The sequence below is a fragment of the Aptenodytes patagonicus genome, chromosome 18 (genome assembly GCF_965638725.1).
Source record: "Aptenodytes patagonicus chromosome 18, bAptPat1.pri.cur, whole genome shotgun sequence".
Classification (NCBI taxonomy): Eukaryota; Metazoa; Chordata; class Aves; order Sphenisciformes; family Spheniscidae; genus Aptenodytes; species Aptenodytes patagonicus.
Window position 1 is genome coordinate 12,475,337 of NC_134966.1, and position 26,119 is coordinate 12,501,455.

Below are 26,119 nucleotides of genomic sequence, written 5' to 3' on the forward strand. Positions count from 1 at the left end.
ATCTGCATCCGCACCGGCCCCCCTGGCTCCTGTTTCCCCAGGGTGTTCACAGGGGTCCCCTGTGACCAGCACGACCTGGGCTCTGGCTCCAGGAGAGCTGACACCTTTGTGGGGCCGTGTCGGTCACGCACTGCTGGTGAGAGCCTCTGCCTCGTCCTGGCCGGGAGCCCACGGCCGACCTCATCGGGAAACGCCACGGGTGCCCCACTTGGCACCAGGTCTGGCTCCAGATCTGCCAGCTCCTTATGGGGGGCCTGAGCTGTCCCTGTGAACAGCTCTCTTCCTCGGGATCAGCTTATGGCCGGGTAGCGGAGCCCACGGTAGGTGGCACCTCTCGCCCTGTGGGGCAGGGGGTCGCCAGGACGAGGACCGCGGGAGCCCCTGCTTTCGGCACAGCAGTGGCGTTGGGCACGGAGCCCCTGGCAGAGCCCAGAGCTGGGGCGCAGGCAGTGCTGTGCCACCCTGAAGGGAGATGGTGCCGGGGGCCTGGCACCTGTCCCCCTGCCCGGGCTCCTCATGTCCAGATCTGCGGCAGAAAATAACGTTATCCTGCACAAGTGGACTTCGTTAGGCTCCTCCCGCGCTAACGAGGCGGTGTCTCCATAGTAACTGGCACATTTGGAGGGCAGGAGGCGCAGGGGGACAGGAGACAAAGCCTGTGCGGGAGCGGCGGGCAGACCCCGCAGCACAGCCCACCGGCATCACACAGCCCACGGTGCACCCCTCCAGCACGTGGTGCTGCTCGGCCGGGAGCAAAGGCGATGCCTCCTCAGCCCCGCCGGCAGTGGTGCAGCGCCCGCTCTGCCCCCGCTGTCTCTGCTGCTCTGTGAGGAGCTGGATACGGCCCCCCGCGGCAGTGACCCCGGCACTCGCCCAGCCAGCCGGCAGCAGGGACGTCCGTGGGTCCGGGCCAGGGCGGCCGCGCGGTTCGGCTGCGCTGCAGCACCTGGGCTGGGCAGGTGCATTGTGGGCAGCGGGTGCCCTGCCCTGCCCTGCCTGCCGCTGCCCACCACCGCCAGCCCTGCCGGCAGCACAGCCACTTAACCACATCGCCAGCAGAGTCGTTGGGCTGGGGTTAATCAACATTCATTCATGTTTCCAAGTGTAAATTGAGCATTTGTTTAATTATGTGTAAGTAGCAATACATTCTGGCCATTATCTAAATCACTATTTTATTTCCTGGATGTGGTTTCATAATGCTGGGTTTGTGCTCCAGCCTCTGCATCATTAACAGAGAAGAGTTAATGAATATAAAAGCGTAAAGGCTAATTACACTTTAATTTACAATCATGGTCTCATTTTGGGACCACATGAAATCTGTTTTGAAAACAATTAAAAAAAAAAAAAGCCCAGTGAAGGTCTGGTGAATAGAAGGGTTTTGGCACAAAGTGAACGGTGCCCGTGGCCGCCAGGCCCGTTGCAGCATGGCCACTCGGCACTGGCGGGGCTGGGGCTGCCCGCAGCTCCAGGGAGGCTGGCGGGTCCCTCGCTCTCGTTGCGGCCGCAGCCCCGCGGGGTAACGGCCTGGGCTGGCGGTGGGACCCCGCCAGGGCCAGCGCTGCTGTGGTGGTGGTGCTGAGGGATGTAAATTGGAGCCCGAGCGGAGAGCACAGTTCACCTGAAGGAGACAAAGATTTATTGGGCTGCAGATGTTGAAAGCAAAATTCAGCAAGACTGCTGACTCGAGCACTTTGCAATATTTACAATTACTGGGGATCTAATGGCATGCTTTCTAGCGAGTGGGGCTTGGCGGGAGCAGGTACCAGTGCCTGGTCGTTACGGGGGGACGGTATCTGAAATTGAAGCTCGCGGCAGGAGAGGTGATGGTGAGCGGTTTAAGACTCCATTTCTGCCATGCCGTCTGCAGGGGGATCGCTCCAAGCAGCAGAGATTTGATAACCTCAGGCGCCGTGTTTGGTGTCGTGGCAGCTCCCTGCAGGTTGTGGTGGGGCAAAGTCCCTGGGATCTGTCCCGCAGCACTGGCACTCGCCCATGGCAGAGACCACGGCTTCGTCCGAGGACCTCCCTGAGGCTCTGGGGACTCGTCCTCGTCCGGCGCACAGCCTCTGCAGGCGCTCGGCACTGAAAGCGGGAGTGACGGCATCCACAGCAGGATGCTGAGCTTGCCGGCGTGGAGGAGATGTTGGCCATGCCGTCCTCTGCCCAGCGGCTGCCAGTGTGTGCCGGTCCAGAGCGAAGCAAAGAGCTTGCTGAGGTGCTGCTTGGCTTTCCTGCCCAGGGGCAGCAAATACGACAACAGCTGCTTCTGCTTTAGCCCGAATGGTGCTGTCTGTGAGCGCATCCAGCACAGTCGGTTCTGCTGCCCTCTGTACCCGCTGCCTGCCTCCTCCCCAGCTGGGTTTTGGGCCAGAGAGCCCCCAGCCGGTGTCCTGCTGTGGCACTGCCTGCACTGGTGCTGGCCCCGGTGGGCAGGCGGTGGGGATGGGTGCCAACACTGCCCTGGCTGTCACAGCTGATGCTGGGTCCAGGCCGTGGGATCGCCCTCCTGGCTCCAGCTGCGGGTTACAGGTGGGATTTCGGTGCTGAGGTGTCGGCTGGGCACTGCCGGTGTGGTGGGAGAGCAGGGCCCGGGGGAGCAGGGCTGGAGCATGTGGCTTGTGTACTGGTGTGCATGTGTGTGCACATGCGTGTGCTCCTGTGTTTTGCGATGGGCGAATATCTGTTTGTATTTCCTTTATTGTTCTGATTCCCTTAAAAATGAAGTAAAAGCCGAGTGCTGACTGCAGGAGGGAGCGGTGGCCTCGGAGCGAGAGGCTCATTCTCTCTGCCGGGCTGGCTGCCTGCAGCCGGTAGAGGAAATAAATCTCCCCGAGAAAACCACTTTGCTCACACAATTTCAATCCAGCAGGGCATAGTGGCATCACTCACTTCTTGTTTTATTTAGCTGATAATCTTTTATTGGGCCAGTCGAGCCCTGTGGAAGCACAATGCCTTTACCGGGCTGCCACAGGTGCTCAGAGCCGGGAGCTTGCCGAACCGCGCCAACTCCTGTGGGGAGCCGGGAGGGCAGCGATGCCTGGCGGTGAATCCTCTGCCCAGGGGCCCAGCTCAAGCAGTGCCACGGTTGTGCCAGGACGTGTCATCCTGGGCGGGTGGGTCCCCTGAGCTGCTGCCCTGTAGAAGCACTGAAGGCCCCTGCGGTTTTGCTCCCCCTGCCCATAGTGGAGGACAGGACGTGTCCTTCTGCTTGCCAGGTGTCTCTGAAGGTGGCTCAGGGCCATCTGCTCAGCAGGTTTTAGAGGACTCAGCACTTGCAGTGGCCCCAGGGGCTCTGCAAATGCCTCTCGCGGTGATGGATGTGCTGAGCCCGGGACAGGGGAGGCTCTTTCACCAGCGTGCACTGTCGCAGGCACCCGATCGCCCTCGCTGGGGACGTGGGTGCTGGGGCTCTGCTGTTCCCCTGGGTCCATGCGGGGTCCATGTGCCCAGCGGTGTGAGCGCTCTGCTGCAGGCACCTGGGGGCACCTCACCTTCTCACCCCCATTCCCATGCTGATGCAAGCGCTGTGCCACAGCCAAAACCTTGTGTGTCCCTCAAACAGGTTTGTCATCCGGCTTGTCACTGAGCAGCAAGGCCATGTCACTAATGAACACATCCAGCAGGCTGAGTGCCTGCGGTCGCTAATTGAAAGCATTCACAACTGGGAATTAATGTGGGTTAGGCACACTCCCCGCACTAATAAGGATTTGCCTTTCAAAAATCCACATCTGCTAAAGCCTGCAGAGGAATAACAGCCGCAGTGCCCTGTCCCATGCTGGGGAGCAGCCAGTGGCACCAGGGCCACACTGGTCCCCACGGCACCGCTGCTTCCCAGCCATTGCTCCGGCCCCAGAGCTGCATCCCAAGCAGTTTAGGGTGACTGCATCCCCGGGGCTCCTCCTGCAGGGGCAACGTGGATGGCTCGGGCCGTGTCGGCATGGCACACATCCACAAGGCACTGCATGGGCACGTGCTGTCCCCTCCATCCCCCCGACAGCTCAGCTACACCCTGTTTGCAGGACTCAGATGATGTACAGAAATGGTGTGCGAGAGGGGCCCCGGGTGACACCCAGCTGTGGTGTGCCCGGCCTGCGGGTGCCAGAGTTGCTCTTGCCAGCAGTGCAGCTGCCGGTGCCTGCAGGCCGCCTGCACGCCGGGGTGCAGCGAGCCCTCCTGCCCACAGCTCCAGCAGAGGTGGCTGCTGCTCTTCCCAGCGCAGGGCTGATGCAAAGTGGAGCTGCGGGGTAGCGGCAGATTTTCCTTCTCGTACGTCACCCTAAGAAATGCGATGCCTGACCCTGCAGCTGAGGTGGCGGCTGGGGCTGCCAGGGGCTGGGGGCTGCCAGGGGCTGGCGGTGGCTTCGGCTGTTTCGGGAGGTGTCAGGTGCGATGTGTTGTGCCTTGTGAGGGAGGGCTCACAGCTCATGCATGAACCTTTGCAGCGGCACTGGTGATCTCTCGTGGAGGGTGAGTGGGGGCCAGGGGCTGCAGGCTGGGCGGCTGAGCCCTGACCTCCCATCGCTGCCATTGCATCCCTGCAGGACCAGAGGGACCAACTGCCCGCTGTGGCATAAGCAGCAGAGGTTCGGCCGAGGCCGACACACATGCATACGCAGCACGCTGGGGCAGCCGTGGGTCGGGTGCCCATTGCCCCTGCCCTGGTGCTCAGGGCACAGCGATGCTCCCAGCTGGGCTCAGCCAGAAACGCTCCGGTCCTTCAATTTCTCATCATGTCCCCAGCACCAAACCATCACTGCTGCTTCCCCGGGCCATGCCCCCTGTCCACCCTCCCCGTGTTAGTAATTCCTGCACCAGCCGCCCGTGCAGCTGGGCTGCACCCCAGCAAAACCTCCCTGTACAGGGGACCTGGGGGGGTCCCCTGGCTCCCTCCTGCACCCGCTCTACACCCTGCTCCAGCCACACGAGTAGGACTCGTGCGCTGCTTGGGGGGACAAGACTGTGGTGACCACCCCCCCCATGTTCCACAGTCACCTGTCCCTTGTGGGGCTCGGCCGCCCCCTGGCTCCCCACAGCAATGAGGTCGAGGTGCTGTTGGCACTGGGCATCTTCTCAGCCCCCCTGTAGCCCCTGCAGCTCCCCCTTGTCAGCGTTCACACCTCCCCACTAATTCTTGTCATCCCAAAACTTATCAGCACCTACTTCATATTTACTTCCAGATCATGGATGAAAATGTTGAACATCATCATTCGATGATGATTCCCCATTGACAACTACTTTTGGAGACCTGTCAGTCAGCCAATTCTTAATCCTTTTAATGTGTGCTCTATTGATATTATATAGAGCTAATTTTTTAATCAAAACGTCATGTGCTATTAAATCAAATGCCTAACAGAAGCCTAAGTATACCACAGCTTCTCGGTTGCTTTTATTAGTTAAACTTTTAAATTAAAAGAATGAAACCAAATTTTTTGCCAAGCCAAACTTTCCATAAAACTGTGCTACCTGGCACTATTTACAGCCCCACTCACTATCGACTGCAGCCGTTTCAGCTCCTCCCCTGTTGCCTCGGGACGGACGCTGGCCGGCGGGGTAAGCCATGGCCGGCAGGCGCTGGCGCAGGGCTGGATGCGCTGGGGAGCGGCTGGGATGCCGGAGCGGCCGCAGTGTGGAGCTGCTGCTGGGGATGGAGAATCAGAGTCCAGGCCACTTCACAGTTAAAGTCTTGGTGGGGAAATGGGAATTTTCCTCCTGTGCTGGATGCAGCCTCTGACCTGAAAACCACCGCCCCAGCCTCTCCGGATGCAGAGCAAGAGCAGGCGTGCAAATGTGATATGACAGCCCAAGACACACCAATATGGTTACCAGCTGTCCGGCCGCCACCGGGCCGTACTGGTTGGGAAGGTGATGCCCCAGTCACAGATGCATTTCGGGGGGAGGAGGGAGGGCTCGGGCAGGGCCAGGTGCAGGCATGTATGTGCAGGCAGGCACATGCTGCCCAATGCCGTGTCGCGGGGACAGGCACCACCACTCATCCAACCGAGACAAACCCACCGGGGTCCCGCCAGAGTCACCCTGGACGGGTGCTTGGGCACAGTCTGCCTGATGCTGGGGGCTACCCCGTGCCACCACAACCGGGCTTTGAGGAGCCCTGCCCAAGGCTGCGGCGACCCCAGCAAGCCCCCCCTGCCCAGGGAGCCCCTCCGGCTGCCACCCTCGCAAGGTCCTGCACAGGTCCATCCTGCGCAAGGCGGCTTCGCCGGCTCTCTCCCCTCCAGATCAAGCAAATCTTTGTAAATCTAAATTAATAAGGTTGCACGGCTATAGACACCGGAACATGCGCTGTATCTTGTCTTTGTCGATCAATGCATTATATCATCCCATAAAACTGATTAAAAAGCAGAGCAGTTCATCTCACCAGGTTCCACGTCTCAACATTATAAATTTCATATTATGGTTAATGATTGTCAGTGCAGACGGAGTACACGCAAGCTGATCAGTATTGTAGTTTATAATTAATTATTGGAGCGTTGCTGCAGAGGACACCAAGGAGGGGGTGGCTGCTGATTAGCAATTTATTATCTCTAAAACACCAAAGAGCAACGTGGAAGGGGAGTTTGTGTGTCTGGCACTGCCCGTGCCTGAGCACCGCTGCCAGCAGAGAGGTCCCGGCTGGGGTGCGAAGCACCAACGGGACCTGTCACCACCACCGGCTCCACACAGGTGTCCCCAGCGTGCCTGCGCAGGCACGGGGAGGGTCAGCCAGGTGCCCACCCGCAGCCCTTGGGGCACGGCTGGCAGCTGAGCGCCCGAGTGGAGGGCTGGGGCCGTGGCCATCGCATGGGCACGGGGGAGCATCTCCCGGCACAGCTGGAGGCAATTGCGCGGCACCAGCAACAGCAGGGCGGCGGGAGCCAGCACATCCCCGTGGCAGGGAGCATGCTGCCTGCTCCTCCTGCCAAACCCTGCCCACGCCACACGCTGCAACCATTGGCAAGCCGCCTGTGCCAGCACCGCTCCGGCTCCCCAGAGCCTGGGGGCTCCCACTTCCCCTATTTCGGCTGCATTCCCCCTCGGGCACTTCAGGTACCCCCTTGTCCGTAGGGAAGCTGCAATGAACAGATGTCTCTGCCCTGGCTCTGGACACAGGGATGTCAGTCCCTCAGGCTAGACGGTGACCTGTTTGCTGATGCCAGCTGCTTGAAGAGCCCATGGCTGGATGATGCTCTGCTGCTAGACCCCCTGTCTGGCAGCCCTGCCCGCAGCTGCCCCGGCCGGGGGTCTTAGCCCTTCAGTGACTGCGGGCAGGGCTGCAGTGGCTAGTCCTCCTCTCAGCCCTGGCCACCGTGCCCGCTCCTCCTGTGGCTGGCACCGTTTTATCACCCAGAGCAGAGGAAATGCAGAAGATTCTTCAGGAGAATAAAAAAAAAAAACCACAACCCAAAGTCCCATTAAAAAAACCCCAAACATTGGCAAGTAATTGGATTAGGGCTTCATCAGATCTTCTCTTTCGCAGTTGATCAGTCTGTTCCTCCATGGGGGGTGCCGTCTTTTCGCAGGGATTTAACTTTTATTGACTAATAATGATGCTTTACAAAGAAAGAAGCGGGGCCCTGTGCCAAGGGGAAGTGTCACAGCCTCGGGAAGCCACCAGCTCGCCGCCACATCGTTTTGTTTGTTTATTTTCTGTTGCAGGGTTTAGTGCAGGGATGAGTTTGATTCCCCCCAGCAACAAAGTGATGAGAGGCACCAAACCGGGATGCAAATGGCCCCGTTCCCTGAGAAGACCGCTTTTTTTTTTTCCAAATGTCACGGCAGGGGCGCGGGGCAGGGGAAGAGATGCCTTTGAGAAGGGACGTCATCTGCAAAGGGAGCTGCAGAGCCTTTTTTTACCTAATTCACCAGAAATCATGGAGTCGGTACTAGGGGGAGGGATTATTATTAACCCCAACTGCTTGGAACTGTCATGCCAGGTCCCTGATGGCGTGGGCACGGCGAGGGGAGAAGGCAGGACAGGCCCATGTGGTCCCCACATGCCCAGCTGGCCACACAGGCTGGGCCAGGCATGGTCCCCTTGTCCCTGGCCCCCCAGCTGCTGGGGGCTATTGGCCCCTGGCTGCCATCCCACACGGCTCCCCTCCTGCTCCCCCAGTGAGGCCTTTTTATCCAGCACATGCAGATTAATCTCTTAAAATAGTCGAGCACTTGAGAATGCTGAAATGTGACTCTGCGTTAAGGGGACATGAAATTCTCAAACGAAATTCACACAGAAACACGACATGACCGTGGTTTAGCTCTCATGAACCCAGGGGCTTATATTTTATAATATAGACAGATTTTATCATTTGAAAAAGAATTAGCACTGAAATAGTTCTTGTCTGTTCCCGTGGCATTCATGCCTACCCTGTGCCACGGCACCGTCCTGGCTGGGCTGGTGTGTGCGCCCGTGGGCACCCAAACATGGTGGTGGTCAAACCTTCCACACCGTGTGGCACGGCAGAAAATGCCAGCGGAGCCCAACAGCCGCTGCCTGGACCAACACAGGTGGTTTGGGGACTTCTTTCTCCAGAAGTAAGAAACTTCACCCCAAAGGAGTATCCTGACCTATTTCTCTGGGACAAAACCCCGTAACTTGACCAACTCCTGTATGTCAGCCGGCCCCGGCGGGTCACTGTGGGTGGGGGGGGCTGGACTCACTGTGCCGTGTCCACCTCCTCTTCCCCAGGCCAAACAGCCGGGGGCTCCTGAAGATGTGGCGGTGATGGCCCCCGCTCGCACGCCAGTCAAGGGTCTCCCAGCAGCGTCAGGAGTTGAGCCAGGCCCGTGGGCACCACGGCGTCCGTCCCACCTGCACCGTGGAGCAGGATGGGGACCAGCTGACCGGGTAGGGACGAGCGTGGCCGGCTCCTGCCGGGATGCCACAGTGCGGGAGCTCGCCACGGCCCAAACGGCTCCTTGAGCTGCTGGGTCAGAGCACAGCCTGCCCCACGTCCCAGCAGGGGGGTGTGTGGCGGCCTGCAGGGTGAGCCACCCTGGTGGCCGAGCGGGTCCCTGGCTGTGGGGACAGGGACGGGGACAGGGCTGTGGCGGTGGCGGTGGACGCACAGCCTGTGCGGCACCGGAGGGCTGCTGTCGGCGGCCTCAAGATGGCACGCTAAGAGTGGGAACCGCGCCGCAGAACAAAGGCGCCTCAGCCCGCGCCCCGGCCTGCCAACCCGCGCCCCGGCACGCGGCCCGCAGCCCCGGCTGTGCGCCATCCTGCAGCCCCATCCCGCCGCCCTGTCGTGTGCCCCGTCCTGCAGCCGCACCCTGCACTCTGTCCCGCAGCCCCCCTGAACCAGGGTCCCCCGGAGACTGCAGGGCTCCCTGTCCCCAGCGCACTCAGCATTTTCATCAGGACAGCCCGGCAGGCGGCTGCCCGCGCCCCGCTGTGCCCTGCAGCTCGTCCCCAGCGCTTGGCCGTGGCTCCCTCCAGGCCCCTGGGCATCGCCTGCCCAAAGCTGGCCCCCGGGGCGGCAGGACAGGGTGCCCGGGGCGGGGTTCCCCGCACATCAGCGTCCGCTTGTCGCAGGCACCCACTCCTGCAGCTGAGCAGGAAGGTGCCGCAGCATCGGTCACCAAACAACGTGAACGTCCAGATGTTATTAGGTCAGAAAGGAGCCACGGGACCCACCCAGCCACCCGCTGCCAGTGGGTCCTGCGGCACCAGGCGATCACCACGCCGCACACAGCACTTTCCCACTGGCACCGCCGCTCGTGCTGTGGCAATCCTGCCTACAAACCCAGCACCGTCTCCAACGTGCCCGTGCTCAATTAGCCTGCATATTAAAGGTGAGGAGTTATCTCCATGCATACATCCTTATTTAGGTACTCTCTGAGAGGCTCCACAAGCGGGGAACAAGCTCCTTGGCAGAGCAGCAGCCCCTCAGCATCAGGGCCGACAAGTTTTGCCCATCCTGTCCCAATTGTCTCTGGAGGCAGCTGGAAATGATGGCCCGGCTGAGCTGTGCTGCTGCCCACATCGCTTTCCCTCTTTTCCCCTGCCCAGGAGACGAGCTGCTCTTTCCCTCTTCATGATGCCACTAGCAAAGTCACAGCATTACTTAGAGGAAATGGAGCAGCGAGGGTGGCGGGAGGGGGGTCCCAGGGCACCTGCAGCCCCCTGGCTGGCACAGGGCAGCAGGACCCCCCTGTGAACACCACGGTGCAAGGCTCTCCCCACGCTGTGCTGTGTGTCACAGGGACCGTGTCACGCCAGCATGCGTCAGTCACAGCTCGGGAGGTGACAGGGCTGATGTTACATGTCATAACACCACGTGTCTGCAGGGACTTTGGGTGTTTTGGGGTTTTTTTAATGTTTCCGTGCATCTCTCCCCGCGGTGCTCCGGGCGTGGGAAGGTGGGATGCCGCAGAGACGTGGGGCCAATGCCTGCGGGAGGTGGCGGCTTGGACCTGCCGAGCCCTTCATTGCCAGGTATGATGCCAGGGGGTCTTGGCTCACCCTCGGTTGAGGGATGCCGTACTTGAAATGCAGCCCAAACTCTTTGCTGGGGTGGGGGGCTCCTGTGGCAGCTGGCTGGTACCCCCTGCCCAGGCTGCCGGGGTGCATCCTCCTGCCAGGCTCCTCTCTGCCAAGTGCCTCCCCGCCGCCGCACCAGCAAGCCTGCGCCGTCGCCCCTGGGGGAGTGGGGCCGCGGCCGCGGGAGATGCCCGTCCTGCTAATTAGAGTGTGCTGAGGAGGAACTCGCTCAGCTCTGTCTGGCTTGACATTAAGACCTAAATTTGCTGTAAAACCAAATGGATACGCACATCCACATCTATAAGGCTTTTAGTTCAGCAACAAGTGAATCCATCAAAGCCCAGCACCTAATTTAATAGCAATAATGAAAGGTGTGCGTCACTATTAATTTAAGCACTCCAACATTAGCCTTGCACTTAGAAACCAGCAAGGCAAAGCTATTTACAAATGAATGTACCAGGGCAATAAATTGAAAGTACTGGTTTGACCTGTGGTGGCTGCTTTCTTCATTTATACATAGATATATTTCTATAGATGCATTTATTCCCATCTCTTTAGCAAGGCCTCCCTAATTAAGTTGAAGTGGCAGTGAAAGCGTGGCAGTAAGTGTGGAAAGAAGCTGCTAAAAATGTATTTAATTCATTATAAATAATCTTTGATACCATAAGGTTGGATAAAGGTTTGCAGTATCAGAGCAGGCCGCCAAGGAAGGCCAAGGAGATCGCCTACATGCAGTGAGAGCATTTGCATCGCATGGTTTAACCTCCTCGCACCAGTGGAAGGAAGAGCGCAGTGGGTGCAGGAGCCCTTGCTTGCATGGGGGGTGCCCTGGGGTGTACCAACATTGGCACCAGCACCAGTGCTAGCACCAGTGCCGGCTCCAGGAGCACTGGGGAGCAGGGCAGGGTGAGGGTCCGTGGGTGCCGGGGTGCCGGCTCTGTGTCGCTGCATGCCGCGTGTGCCTCCAGGATGATAATGTATGTTAAGAGGAAGGTGTATGTCACCCACATTAAAGGAGTTTAATGTGCTCGGAGTCACATTATTGTACCCTTGTAGAATACATTATCTGTCATGCTGCCTTTACAGGCTGTCACCTCGCAGAAAGGCTACAGTGTTCCTGGAAACCATTATCAGACTCTAATGATATTATCAAAATTGGAGCACGCGGCGTGGTGGGGGCCGGGAGGAGGCACCACCACGGCTGCCTCTTTCCTTGCCCCGAGATGCGCCTCCTGCATGCCCTGCCAGTGGGATGGGGGCTGCAGCTCTATGGACCCTCCTTAGGAGCAGCAGGTGCAGAGGCCCCGGGCATCCCTGCGTGGCCCAGGGAGTCATCGTCGGGGCCGGTGTTGGCACCTTGCAGTCCGCCCCTGCCTGCACAGGACCTCTGCTCACCTGTTGGAGGGGACACCATGTCCCGCTCCGGGCTGCACTTCCCACAGTGACATCCCGTGGGTGCAGCCACGCTGGTGGAGAGGGGCGTCCAGCTCAGCCTTGGCTGGGGACACGGCAGCTGGGAAGCGCTGCTGGAAGCCGTGCTGCCGGGAACCACTCCCGCACGGCCAGACTAATGGCCTGGCAGTCAATCGGCGCGGAGCCGGCTGTGGCTGCCCCGGGACTTGCAGATGGGGAATCTGCTGAGCTCAGAGCGGCTCCGCTGCAGCCCCTGCTGTGCCAGCTCCCACGTGGCACCGCCGCTACATGGCTGCCATCGAACTGGCCAGGGACCTGGAGGAGTGGCCAGCACATGGGAGCATCTGTGCAATGGGGATGGGGACAGGGAGAGGCAAGGGCTTGGCTGGGGCAGGAACAGGGAACAGGGGTGCTGGCAGGGCGGTCAGGAAGGGCTGCTCAGCCTTTGCACGATCATCATGCGTGGGCTGGCCGTGATGCTCATGGGGGCTATGGGGTGGTGTCACTGCGGTGGCCCTTGCTGCAAGGCAGGGCAGCGTCTGGCCAGCCTTCTGGGGTGAAACTCAGCAGCTGAAGCCAAGGATGGGGGCCCTGGGGGCTGCCTGCCCTGCAGCCGTGCCGCCGTGCTGGGGCTGTCGGGGCAGCTCTCACCACCATGGTGGCACCCATGAGGAGGCTGCGTGCAGCTCAGCCCAGCATGGCACGGGCCGGTAACCCAGCGGCAGCCAGCAAATGTGTCAGCCTCTGAATATTGCTCTTCCCTCTCCCTGTCAGGTGAAATTAAAAAAAAAGGGAGCCTTCTTTTTTGGAGTGTAATCTTCCGCCTGCGACAAGAAGCCACGTAAACTGATAAATTGCAGATTAAACGAGTGCCACACTCCACTTCAGTCCCTGGCTGTTAATTCCCCTGTTGTGCAATTCCCCGCTCTCAGGGCCTGTCAATTCCAGCTAATCGCAGGAGGCACTAAAACACTCTGCCCTGACAGCCCCAGATCAAGAAACCCCTGACTCCTAGCTCAGGTGGATTGCATGCATCACTTATGCACAAATCAGCAATATGCCAGCAGGGAGGAATTATGTCCGATGACAGCCCAGACATGAGGTACATATTGCAGAGCTGGCGAGCCCCAGCCGCTGTGACAGATTGCAGCGTGGGGCTGCGCGCTGGTGCGGGAGCGGCTCCCGGCTGCACTGTCCCCAAACACACCCGGCACTTATGTTGCAGAGACATTGGCATCTCGCCTGTGCTGCTGCAGGATGGGGCCGCACCCCGACCCTGTCCCCATCCCTGTCGCCGTACCCTGCAGAGCCATCGCTCGGGCTGCCCAAAGGGGCCAATGCTGGCGCCGGGGTGAAGGAGTTCCCTGTGATCGTGCGGTTGCAGGGCAGGGCGATCGAGGCGGGGAGGGCACGGGGCTGGGAAGGGCACTGCGGGCGCGCGGGGTGTCTCACCCAGGTAGGGGGGCAGCAAGACAGCCCCGCTCTGCCCACCCCGTGGTGGGGGAAAGCCCTGCTCAGCCCTGCTCAGCCCAGCCCCGGCTCTGTTTTAACATTTAACTTGCCTTAGTCGGTGATCCTGAAAAGCTTAAATTAATGACAGCCTTGCAGTTGCTCATTAATAATTGCTTCATTACTGTATGCGATTGCATTCTCCTGACAATAATGGTGTTTGCTGGTGTATTTCTAATTATCTGGCATTTCAGCTCCCTAATAGAGCCCCAGTGCTCCCCGACGTGAAACCCTCCTCTTCAGCAGGGAGTGCAGTCCAGCCCGCCGGCAGCCCCGACACCTCCCCGCGGTACGTGTGCTTCTTCACTGGCAGTTCCTGCGAAGACCTCTGAATGCCACGGGCGAAGTCCCACGCAGGACTCGGGGGCCTTGCACCGGCTGGCTGCTGAGACCTGCCGCGCTCAGGCCGAGCTCAGCCGCTTCCCCGACATCGCACGCCGCGATGATGCTTGTACAAAGTCAGTTTGAGAGTAATGATGTAGAGCAAGTTGGACGGGAGCTCCGGTGAGCAGGGCTGGTACTGCGCCTGTGGCGGGAGGTGCTCAGGGTGGCCACGCCACGGCAGCCTCCATGGCCATGGCAGCCCCGGCAGCCACTGCACCGCCTCACGGGTGTATTTCAGCCTGGGCGAGCAGAGCCAAATGGGAGGTGCTGGAAACCTCGGCGGGTGCCCACAGTCGGGGCTTTTCGTGCAGGGCTGCCTCGGCCAGGGCCACGCTGCTGCCGGCGGTGGCTGTGCTCGCGGCAGGAATGCAAGTGCTGTTCATCAGCTCCTCGGAGAAATTCATCAGGCAGCAGCGGCGGCGGCGGGGGAATCGCGGCACCGTCCCGGTGCGCGCGGCGCGGAAATGACCACTTGTGCCCCAGTTTAGCCCCAGCTGCCAGCTCAGAGCCTATTATGTTGCGGCGTGTGCTGCCCCCGTGCTCCCCACCTGGGGAGGGGGCTCATTTGTAGTTAAAAATCTATTGTGACTTGTCAGAAAAAAGAATAAATGAGCACATTATTTTTTCATTTTGGAGCTCAGCATCTGTTTGTCTAATCAAGAAGGAGAACTGGGAAAGTCAACCAGGGCTGACGCACACATTTTATTTAACTTTTCCTCTGTCAAAGGAGTTTAAATGTGTAATGAACAGGCCATGGTGATTTGAAATATAATCCCATTACTCTGATGAGATTACCAAGGCTGTGAGAGTTCACAAATCATGCTTAGGGTTTTTAGAGCGAACAACACCCTGTTGAGATTTTTTTTTTCTTTTTTTTGCATTTAAGCAGAGGTGTGTGGGGAGAATAAAACATGACAGCTCTTAACCCTTTGTGCAGTGCCAGTGGCAGTGGCAGCGTGGGGCTGTGCATGTGGCCAGCCTCCGCTGCTTGCGGTGGCACCGGGACCCCTGCCGTGGGTACTGCAGCGGCACCAGGGAGCAGCACCCAGCTGGGGTGCGGGGCACCCTCCCGCTGGCCCTGCCTGGCCTTTGTGCCCATTGTGCCCATGCGTCTCCGTCCTCGTCCCAGCATCGTACCGGGGAGGCTGCACTGGGATGTGATTTAAGGGGCATTAATTTTAGCAGCAGCAGCACCCAATACCACACGCTGCCACAGCAGCGCATTTCCATGAAATTCATGGGCCCATTACAAACATGTCTCCATAAATAACTCCCCCCATTAATCTCAGGGCTGCACCCAGGGCTGTACAATGGTTTTCGCCTGCTTGCCCGGTGCGGGGCGGGTGCAGCCTGTGCTCCCGTCTGGGTCCCAGCTCTGCCACGGCTGCTGGAGGGGCAGCTGCAAAAGCCCCCGGGACACACCAGGCTCCTGCCAACCTAAACCCGAAGGAGCCTCTGGCTTGAACTGCTCCTCCTCCTGGATTTCACGGCAAACCCCTGCAGAGCCCTGGGAGAGCTCGGGTCAGGCCAGGCGCCCCAGTGCTCTCACCTTGGGTGCAGCATGTGCCTGAGTACCCTGCGTGTCCTCTGCTAAAAGGTTGCTCTTTCGTTTCCCAATATTCTGATAAAACCAAGGAGGCAGCAAGGGCTCGTCTCCACACGCAGTGCTCCCTCGGCTGCAGCAGCCTTGGCCATCCCCACACGACCGACCGCTCCTGAGCAGGCAAAGATGCTCATCAGCTATTTTATTCTTTCACAAATCTCCCAGACAAATGCTCAGCCACCCAGGAGCACAACAAATGACCTCGGGGTCTCACCACAAAGGTCACCCATCTCTCCCGGTGTATTCGGGACCCTCCGAGCAGCATTTTTTTGTGCAAATACGAGCAAGTTGGACAGCGAGCGGCTGGCCATGAGCAGCACCGGCTGCTGCAGGCGCCTGAGCTGAGACCAGCCCACAGGTATGAGTCCCCCGGGGCTCCTGGTACTGCAAGGGGAAACATCTCTGGTTGTTTGCACCCACTCTGTGCGTGCGCTCCCTGACTCTCACTGGGTCTGTGCCTGTGATTTTTTTGCAAGTGTACACTCACTCTATGAGGTGCAATCGACCGTAAAACTTCAGGTGCACATGCAAGCCAGGTCCCCCTGCAACAGCAGAAGTAAGAGAAAAGTCAGAAAAACCTCTGATGCCTCCAACAGCTACCGATGCATGTCAGTGAGAAGTCATCCTCGTTATGTGAGCCGGCAGCCACCCTCTTCTGCCGAAGCCCAGTAACAAGGCACGGAAGGAACAGCTTGCTTTTCTGACCCAGTTGAATGCCCATCTGAATCAATTAAATCTACAACTACCAGGGAAAGACCAGCCCATGATGGATTTGTGTTCAGCTGCGCACAGATTGCAACCATGAGCTCTGATTTAACTCTTTCATCAAACACTAAATAGTAGCAATGTCTATTCCGAGGGAGAGGCTGTCCAGCTCTTGAAAAGCTGGACGTTTCCAGAATTTAAGGAAGGTTTCCTCCACACCGCGTATTCAACTGGATCTGATTTTTGAAAGTAAATTCACTTCTTAACTGTGAACAGCTCTTTCAGAGCAAATAAACTCATACTGGGCTCCACACCTTGCCTGCTCCCCGTCAAGCCCTCGGAGCATCCTCCAGCAGCAGCGTCCCGTCCCTGCTGCCCTGCCCGTGCTCTCCGGGGACGCGCTGCGCTGCATGTCCCAGCTCCGTGGGAGGACTGCGCTAAAAATAAAGCAAGTGGAAGGTGATTTACGAGATGGTGTAAACGTACATGGTCCGGGCAAGTGACTATGTGCCCACAAACGTTACCACAGTTTAGACAGCAGAGATTTTTTTATTACATCAATCTTTAGGCTTTACTGAAAGCAAAATACTGCACATACTGAATATCTACTTATAATAAATAAATGTAAGTGGGTGGCAACAGCATTACGGCCATGGAAACAAGTAGGAGATTTCTGCAGTTTCTAATACGAAAGTAGGCAATTTTTTAGTTCAGTTAAAAAGAATGGAAACTAGGTGGCAAAAGAACATTCACATAACAACTTTAATGTTAAATAGTTCACAAAGTTGGTTAAAGGAGTCATTTACATTGCATTATTTGAAGGGTCTTTCCCCATTGTATCTGTGCTGCATTTGTGCATATAAAATATTAAAAAAATTAATATAATACTATAAAATATTGTTTCTCTTGTTTTGCAGATATTATGGAAGACTGTACAGTGAAGACTGGCCTCCGCGGTGCAGGCAGGGCTCCCCCCGAGGCAGCACCGACACCAGCTCTAGGAGGGCTAAACCTTTAAAAACCAAGAACTTAAACACAACAGGTAAGTGACAAACAGACCTCTCTGCCTTAGTGTCTATTCCTAAACTATGTGTTAAGGCTCAGAAAGTTTTCTCTATACAAAAGCAAGGTAGGACACTGTAAGAGGTCACGTTGTGGCAGGCGAGGCTGGGCGGCAGGAGGGAGCCTGGTCTGCCCGCGGGACCCGCAGTGCTGCAGCCTGCCCTGCAGCCCCGGCTGCGGTTAAATGTCTCTTGGAACCGAGGGCATTTTCTTGATACAAAATCCACAGCAGCAGTGCAGGGAGCTCCAGCTTCAACGACTTGGAAAGATTTATGAAAGACACCTCTGGTGAACTGAACCAAAAATGTGGCTCTGGTTCCCAGTAATCCCATTCATGTGTTCCCTGATGTATTAAGGATGGACAAGGCCAAAATAGTTACAAATCCCAGTACAAAGCAGGTCTTAATTTTTATTTTTAAAGAATAATATTAAGAAAAGGTGAAGGCATTTTCTCAGTCCTCAGGTGCAAGCTGTCTCAGAGGAAGAGCAGACCCCAGCGCGGCAGCAGCCGTGGATCCGCGGGCGGACGTGGGCAGCTCCCGCAGGCAGGAGGACGCTCTCCCTTCAACCGCAGAGACGCTGCCTTGGTTTCAAAACACCGTGCTGACTACAGCAAGTAACTTCCAATAAAACGTATGCAAAGCTGAAAAGCACAGTTAAATAAAAATATTTTTGAACAAAACAAACCACAACAGACTTGACTGTCTCAACATTTCTTCACAAATCGGCTCCCCTGCAATGGCTGCTGTTCCCTGGCTCACGGTTGCCTCCTGCACTTCAGCAACAGAAGTGAAACCATCTGGGACTACAGCCTCCCCCCAAAAGAACTGTGCATCATATGGACCTTGAAAAAGATTACATCTGTTTATTAATAGTAAAAATGGATACATTTGTCCTACATTTTGTTTTTAGAAATTTGATCATGTCACAAGCAATACCTGTGTGTACGTGGGTGTATTACAGATGTATATAATTTATTTTAACCACGCTGTGAAATAATATGTAATCACATCTCTTCTTGTGATTGTACATAATACAGTAATTAAATGATGCCAGTCTACGTCATTCTCTTATTTCTAATCAAAGGAACCTGAAGCGTAACAGTCTTCTTTCCGGCTGATATGGCTCTTTATTTTTGTCACAGGGGAGACTTCCCATCACCAACGAGGGATAATCTTCCAACCGTGAGAGACGGGGTAATTCAGATTTCTTCCCCGGCTGCTCCTGCCTGTTGGCAGCAGGAGCACCGCAGTCCTGGCTCCCACCTGTCTCGGGCGGTGGGGAGCGTCTCCTCCTCCGAATTCGGCAGACAGGCTCTCCTCGAGGCTAGGCGTTACTGCTGTCCCGATTTCTTCTCCTTCTGGAAGCTAAAGCTTGTTCTCCTGCTCAGTTTTCTTTGTTTCTGAGCAAAATAATCTGCTCTGGCCGTGCTTGCTCGTGACTCTAGAATATAGTTAACCTGCAAGACACGAAACGGTATTTAATTTCCTCGGTGCTTCAGCGGGACAGCCCGGGGAGGGCAGGGACCCTCACACCACCCAACCGAACGCGGCTTTAGTGAAAGCGGCCCCAGCGGGCCGCCAACAAAATGACAGCAGAGACAACCCGGAGCTCCAGGAGAGCCCTGCTCTGCGTGGGGCCGCTTTCCGGCTCCTCCTCCCACGGCCCTCGGCTCGGCACCGGGCGGCCCCAGGCTCTCGGCATTCCTCTCCCCTCATCCCACCCTCGTCACCCAAACCTCCGGGCGAACGCAGCACGTCGTGAAGACCCAGAGTGCTGGTCTAATAGAGTAATGGGCTTCAGTAAAAGACTTTCTCAGCTTCAATAAAAATAATTCTTTCATTACAATGTTTGCATACTCAGCTAATCTCATAGTTTCCTTGTGTTTTGGCACATTTTACTTGATGAAAGCATTTTTAAATGATATTTAACAAGCCTGCTATTCCCTAAATTTATTATCTCCAGTGCTTTGTGATAATCACATAGATAATTTTAATGGAAGGTTAATGCAAGAATCAAAAAGATAAAAATGCCCTTTGGTCTGCCATTAGCTGGTTAATATGCTGTGGCTTAAAACTTGCACAATTTTATGCACTGTAGAGTGTTTCACTTTCATTGCATATTACAGCTTAAGGCATAAAAATATAGGAAATTTTCATGGTCAATAAAGCCTCGGTCTTTCTCACTTGATCATGTAAAAAGCCTAATTTGAAAAGTCTGATTTCTCTGTGACTCCTAATGCTGACGGAATTGAAAACAAACTGGTAACTTATGCACGAAACCAGAAAGTGCTCCATATAAACAATCTGCAACTTAAGAAAAACCATACTGTTCAACAATATTTCTCTCTTGAATATTCATGTTATTCATAGCAAATCTTTTTTTTTTTTCAGCCTTCTTTTATGACCAGTCTGAGATGTGTCTGGATGTTCTGGATTACAACAGCTTATTTAAGATAAAGTAGGAACAAAAGAATTGGCCTAATGGTTCATGAAGTAAGTAGAAAACCCACAAAATACATTCACCTTCTATGTTATTAATAAAAATTATTTTATGGTATGTCAGTTATTTAGCAATCCTCTAAACTCCACACAGAAAATAAAAGCAAACATAACAGATGGCTTGCCAAAATTACTGCTTTTTAAATTTTGAATTGCTGTGAGATATTAGCTTGCGGAAAATTAAGTCTAATCTTCCAAAAGTGTTACAAAAATTTGTTTCAGAAAGTCAGTCAGTATGTGTATGTACTGAGCCACAAGAAAAGCAAACAATTCTGATAAAGTATCATGGTGGGAAAAATAACCTTTTTGCTTTGTACAAACACCTGCGTTTGGCAAAGACGTGTGAAAGGCAGGAGAGAAGCGCTGTCCTGGCAACGTTACTGCCTCCGCTTGCGCCGGTGCTGGAGCCACGAACCCGGCGTCAACCTGTGGCCTTGAACGTTATGTCAGCGCACGCTTTAACTGGAGCCCTCCTGAAATCGCTGAACACCGGCTCCGAAAGGTCCCCCCGCGGTGCCGGGACCTTTGCCCAGCCGCCCTCCCTGCTGCCCAGCTCCGCAGCAGCTCCTCCAGCTCCTCGCAGACCAGGGGCGGCTGCTCCCTCAGCTCCTCGCCGTCCCGGCTCGGCGCCTACGCAAGCCAGGTGCCCTGCCCGGGTCTCCAAGGCTGGGCCCCGCGCCGGCAGCCACACGGCAGCACCGCAGCGCTTTGCCGGACGCAGGCGCGCGGCCCCACACCGCCGGCATGACACAGGGCTTGCAGACCATCTCACGTGTCTGGAAGTGGAAACTATCTGGATACAACAAAATTTGGTGGTTTTCTATAAAATTCCACAGAAAATCGGTATCTCTATTAACTAGAAACAGGCATAAAAGGGAATATTATACACAAATAGGCAGTCTCCTGTACGGCTGTTTGAAAAATGAGTAAAATAATAGGCACCAACCAACTAGGCTGGTAAGTTAAATGCACCTTAGTGGTCCTCAGGCACGGCACCATTCATGTATTTCCAGAGCCTCTTGAATACTTTCATGTCTAACAAGTGGTATAACACCCAGGATTTTGGGTCACTTTAAAATTTAATACTCACCTTCAGTACAATTTCATTGACAGTAGCAGCATCTGATTCAAAGTAAAGGTGTTTGTAGTCATGATTGCTTAGATATGTAAGTTTAAATATTGCATGACCTGTAAAGATAAGAAAAAAACTGTTCAGAATATTCCTGTAAAGTTTCAGCAGAGCTTGTGTGCCTGACAGAAGAAAAACACAGATGGTGATCTTAGCATACCATCAGCACAACAGAAGGAAGTAATGAAACGCTGACAGGCTTCTCATGTCATTTCAATTTAAGGCAAGTGGTGGCTTACAGGAGCAGCTGAACTCTATTCAATAAAGTTCGTTTTCCCATCACATCCCCACTGCAGGAAATGCAAAAATCTATCAAATGGCTAGTTAGCTCCCGTTCAGCTCAAGACTATATTTCAGTTAAACTACCACATTAGGACTACTTTATGTAACTATTCACTGTATAATCATCACATGCAGAAGATAAGTGTTATATTTAAAATAAAAGGCCAATTAACCCCAGAATCATCACTCCAACAACCTCTCCCCAAAACACTACCCAAACCTACCCAGTTGCTTACGGCAAAGGAAAGTGTCACCACTGTAAAATACAAGAGGATGCAGCAACGATGCTATGAAACAGATACTCAAAACCAGGAATCTCACTTCCTACGAGCAGGACAATCAAAATTAAAGTATAACTGTAATTTCTATCTACGCAGCACTTCGCTGGCAGGCTTCGCTGTTGCTCAGTCCCAAATGGAGGTTTCAAGTGATTAAATGGACGCGGGGTGCCGACAGCCCGGCCAGCCTCTGTGGCTGCCTTTGGAGAACGGCACGGGAACTACTGACCTTTAAAAGGACTGCAGGCGGGACGGGAGGGGCGGCTTTAACATAAAGGCCTCTACGCAGAACATGTAGGAGGGCAAAATATCCTTCACTTGTACGGATGTTCATGGCTTCAACATTAAAATTAAGCATCTTCTATACATTATATTTTTCCATCATTTTTCTCAGAATTTATTCAGTTCAAAGGTCAAAGTTAGTAATCCGTAAAGTAACAGCCACATTACTGTAAATTCAGGTCTTTCCTGGAGGAAAGGTAATTTGAAATCTTATTTACATTATCTAATTTTCCAGATTTCCAAAAAGTGACTGATATATGCTCAGATCTGTGGCCAGAAAATTTGAGATGCGAGTATTTTATTGTGGCATGTTAATTAAACACCATTATGATGCACTAATCTGGAATATAAAGTCTATATTGAAAAATTGGCTAATAATAATAAAAAAACCCCCTTTAAATCATTTGACAAATGATGCCTTGGTGGTACTAAAAATGCAGGAATTCCTAGCCACAAGCTCATTAGTATGTTAATGCATGCACGCCCGGCTCTGCTTGGGACTGAATTCAGCATCTTTACGATTCCGAAAGTGCCCGTGCACCGTTCCTGGGGACATGACACAGCACCGCGCCCCATCAGCTACCACAGTTTTCCTTGGACATTTAATTTTACACACGGTTACAGAAACTGATTACTAAAAATGAAAATTAAAATGGCACAAAACACAGTCTGGAGGATTCCAACGAGGTTCTTTGTTTTGGGTCTTGGAAGTTCACCGGGTGGTTCTTGGTGTGGATCAAGACTCCCTTCACCTGGTTTAGATATTTCGTTCCATGTTTTCTTCCACCCGAGCAGCCCGCTCTCCCGACGCTGACCTTGCCTTGCCGGCTGCTCCCGAGGCTGCTGCCCCCAGCACGGCTCAGCCGGTGGGGAAGGCTGGGGTGCTCTGAAAGGGCCAGAAGCCGAGGAACGGCCTCGCACCTCACGACACCCCTCTCCAGGCCGCTTCTCTGCCCGCTCGCTGTCAGTCCTTCCCCGGGAAGCAGAAGGCAGCAGCGGGGCGGGCGCAGCGCAGGCAGGGCCACGCACACCACCCCACCCACAGCGCCCACATCCACCCCACCAAGGGATCCCCCCAGATAAACGTCGAGCTGCTCCGTGAAGCCAACAGTGCGGACACAAGCGTCTTAACCCCGCGGAGAGCGGGCTGGGTGTGCAGCAGTGCAGCCACCCTGGTAGGAGCAGCACAGCCTGCATCGGATGCAAGGAGCAGAAAGACCCAGCGTGCCGCCGGCGTGCTCCTCCAGAGCAATGCTGCCCTGCCATGCATCACCCCGCAGAGGCAGGGCACAGGACCACAGAAGGAAAATGAAATATTAATATGAAAATTAAGCGAGATCACTGCCTCCATCATGCCTGATGAAGAATCCCTCCCCAGTACCCCCATCTTTCTTTTAAACCAGTGATTTATGCCTCCTTTCCAGCAGAAGTATTTGTAGAGCTGACAGAAGCAGAACGCAGAACTTTATTTTGAGCACTTATTGTGAGGAGTCAGCTCTTTTGATGACTATTAGATGCCAATAACAATCCTGACGTGCCCTGTAGCAGGAGGCAGAGCTCACCCTGCTCCCCTGGGGAGCCCAGTGCTGCCCCGGTGCCACGCCAGCACCACGTACTCCTCGGGCACAGCACGCCGGGCAGCCCGGCAGCCGCAGCACAGCCAAGGGCAGTGCTCGTGCTCCCGGTCCTGCCAGTACGGAGGCTGCTCCGGTCCCTGCCTTTCCGGCGAGGCGCTGGCTGAGCCGTGGACCCGCACTCCTGCACGGGCTCTCGGGAGTCGCAGGGGACACGATGCTGCCGCTGAATCCGATGCAAAGCCTGAATGCGCAGCGCGTGCCGCGGTTGTGCACAACCTGCCGTGCAGGCCGCGTAACCCAGTCCTATGCCCTGACAGGTGATTTAGTGGAAAGAAGCTAAGACGACTTTTCTTTAGAAAGCCCCATTACAGCATTATGTTTATGTGCTCCGTGTCCACATTATACTATTTACAGCATGAAATATTAGTTCATTGAAATCATAACTGGCACTTTGCTCCGCTACTATTCTAGCCAAATGGAATTTATGAATTGTGAGATTGATTTCCATTTCCAAGAGTGCTTAAATATGTGATGTACCTCTTTCCAATAGAGCACCATCCTTGACAATTCGGAGATCAATAGGAACTTCAATGGTTTTATATTTCCGTATAAGAATATCTGGTAACAAACAGCAGCAGCTCAAGCAGCTTCTGCCGCACATGACGGTAGAGTTAAAACAAATGCAGAGATTGCATGAACGGCTTCGTTACTGTGACTCCTACATGAACAATGGTTTGGTGTCCTTTAGCTTGCGGGTCTGAAACACAAGTGTTCAACTCCAGCAAACACCAGTGCTGGCTGTCACTGCCCTGCACCGAGGCCACGCAGCAGTGTATTTAACATCAACCACTGCAGCGGATGGCAAGGGTGGACTAAACAGGGGGAAACTTCAATATTTTGCAATCAGAATTAATCGGCTGTACAATGGAAAATACATGTTATTCCCAACTATGTTTATCTGCTAAAACATTTATGGAAGGCAAATGAAATGTCAGAAACTCATCTGTTATCACAGGCTTTTGTCATGATGTAGGTACAACCCACAAGGCGAGCTCAGCAAACCTGAGCAGGTTTCGTGCGGATGGCCCACGCCAGCCCCGTTCCTGCCGTGCCTCCCCGGCCCGCGCTGGGGCTAACCTCACTGCGACAGCAGGAAAACAACATCCTACCGTAGGTGCCCTTTGGCCTCAGCTCTGAATGCTGATAAATCTTTTCTAACTCTCAAACACTAATAGGTTCCTGTGTGGTTACACCTGAAATGCCTACAGCAGGCTCAGGTGGAAGGGCAAGATGCTAATTCACTGGAAAGGAGGAGAGCTCGTTTACTCTTTCAGCATGATGCCTTAAATTCAATTGTTTGACATCTCCTATTTTTTAACATTACTATACTGCCAAAAAAAGTGAAGGAAGAGGCTAGTTATGGCATAACCAATATCCTTCCAAACCCAGCAGCACAGCCAGACGCAAATCTGCTGCTCACGTTTCTCCTCTCTATCCTTCTTAGGTTTGGTGAAACACCACTCGTGCAAACAGCAACCCCTGCCCTGTGCTTCGTCCCCCCAACGTCTCATTGCTTCTGCGTTTACATGCAGCAGGTGACAAATACTGCTGAGTTACAGTTTCCAGAATTACTGACTGAAAAGTCATTGGTAAATCTTCTGCAAATTTCTGCAAGTTACAATCTTGGGAAAATACATAAAACCACTGCAGTCCACCATACTTCACTTGAAAGAGGTGAAAAAAGTTTTCACTTTTTAATCTAAGCAACAAACTCTTTATCAGAAAGTCTAAGAAAATACACTTTTTGCCTGGCAAACACTGGAAGGATGTGAATTTGCACAAGAAAAGACATCTTTTTTTAACTGAATCTGCCGAGACTAGAAATAGTTTTTCTTCTTCCTCTCCCATCCCCCCCATTCAGACTGTACCAAAAGCCTCTTTCTCTTGCCAGTGCCACTCTTTAAATCAGTGTGCACTGAATTAAATCACTAATTAAACGGAGGATGAAACGAATATTCATGAATTGGACAAAACAGAAAACAAACACTGGGAAATGCAAATTTATGTTAATTTTTCAATATACCTTGATGATTGCTTTGTCATTACAGGCCATAAGGCAGAAGTCAACAATTAAGAGTTATTAGTGGAATAAATAGCTAGAGAAAGGCCTCTCTGAAGAACAAAACACTTATGGGCATCATCTGACATCATCACAGATTTTCACCATTTCAGAAATTGTGACTACAACAGGATCAAACCTTGAAATCTCTTCTCACAGACTCATAAGGGATTACAAAGAATTAGAAATATACTAGTAAACAGGCAAGGAATGATGAAAATAAAATACACATGAGCAATGTTTCTGTACAAAGGCAGTTTCACTTAAAACACTAAGATGGGGTAACCTCTGCTCACCAACCACTGTTATATTTAATCTAAAAGCTTTGGGGAGGGACTCTGTTTGAAATCTGTATGTGCTACCTCAAAAATGATGCTGTGACCCTGGAGCGGGGCCCGAAGATCCTACAAAAATGCGAGTGTTGCATCACCGTCAAAACACCCATCCTGACAACCTCTAGTAACAAGAAAACTTAGAAGTTTTCTTCTAGGGGGATGTCCTGAGTTGCACTGCAGCCACAGCTGGATTATCAGGGATATAGTACCGAGCTCGGTTAGGGACACAGACTGAACAGGAATGCTGTCCTGAGTGTAAAAGTGGGGTTAAGCCCATTTTATGCAAGCGATATTTATCTGAGAGGTACGTATTTTCAAGGCGATGTCTCCTTCAGAGGTAGTGACTGCAGTCGAAGTTATGGTTGAAATCCTGATTATGGTTGAAATCCTGACCCCACCGATATCAGTGGAACCACCGATGAGTCCAGACTGCACACCACATACCTGATGGATCTCCTTCAAA

General features: G+C 54.1%; 1 protein-coding gene across 4 annotated transcripts in view; it reads right to left on the reverse strand.

Annotated features, from left to right (window-relative positions):
• Window positions 1–16,834: 16,834 nt before the first annotated feature.
• Window positions 16,835–26,119, reverse strand: part of MAPKAP1 (MAPK associated protein 1) — a 109,856-nt gene continuing 100,571 nt past the window's right edge. For all 4 annotated transcript variants that reach the window (XM_076355282.1, XM_076355283.1, XM_076355284.1 and 1 more), the window contains 2 exons: window positions 20,745–20,842; window positions 16,835–18,612 (listed from right to left, as the gene is read on the reverse strand). In XM_076355282.1, coding sequence (XP_076211397.1) covers window positions 18,487–18,612; window positions 20,745–20,842 — 224 coding nt within the window. In that variant the 3' untranslated portion in view covers window positions 16,835–18,486. The remainder of the gene's footprint in view (window positions 18,613–20,744; window positions 20,843–26,119) is intronic.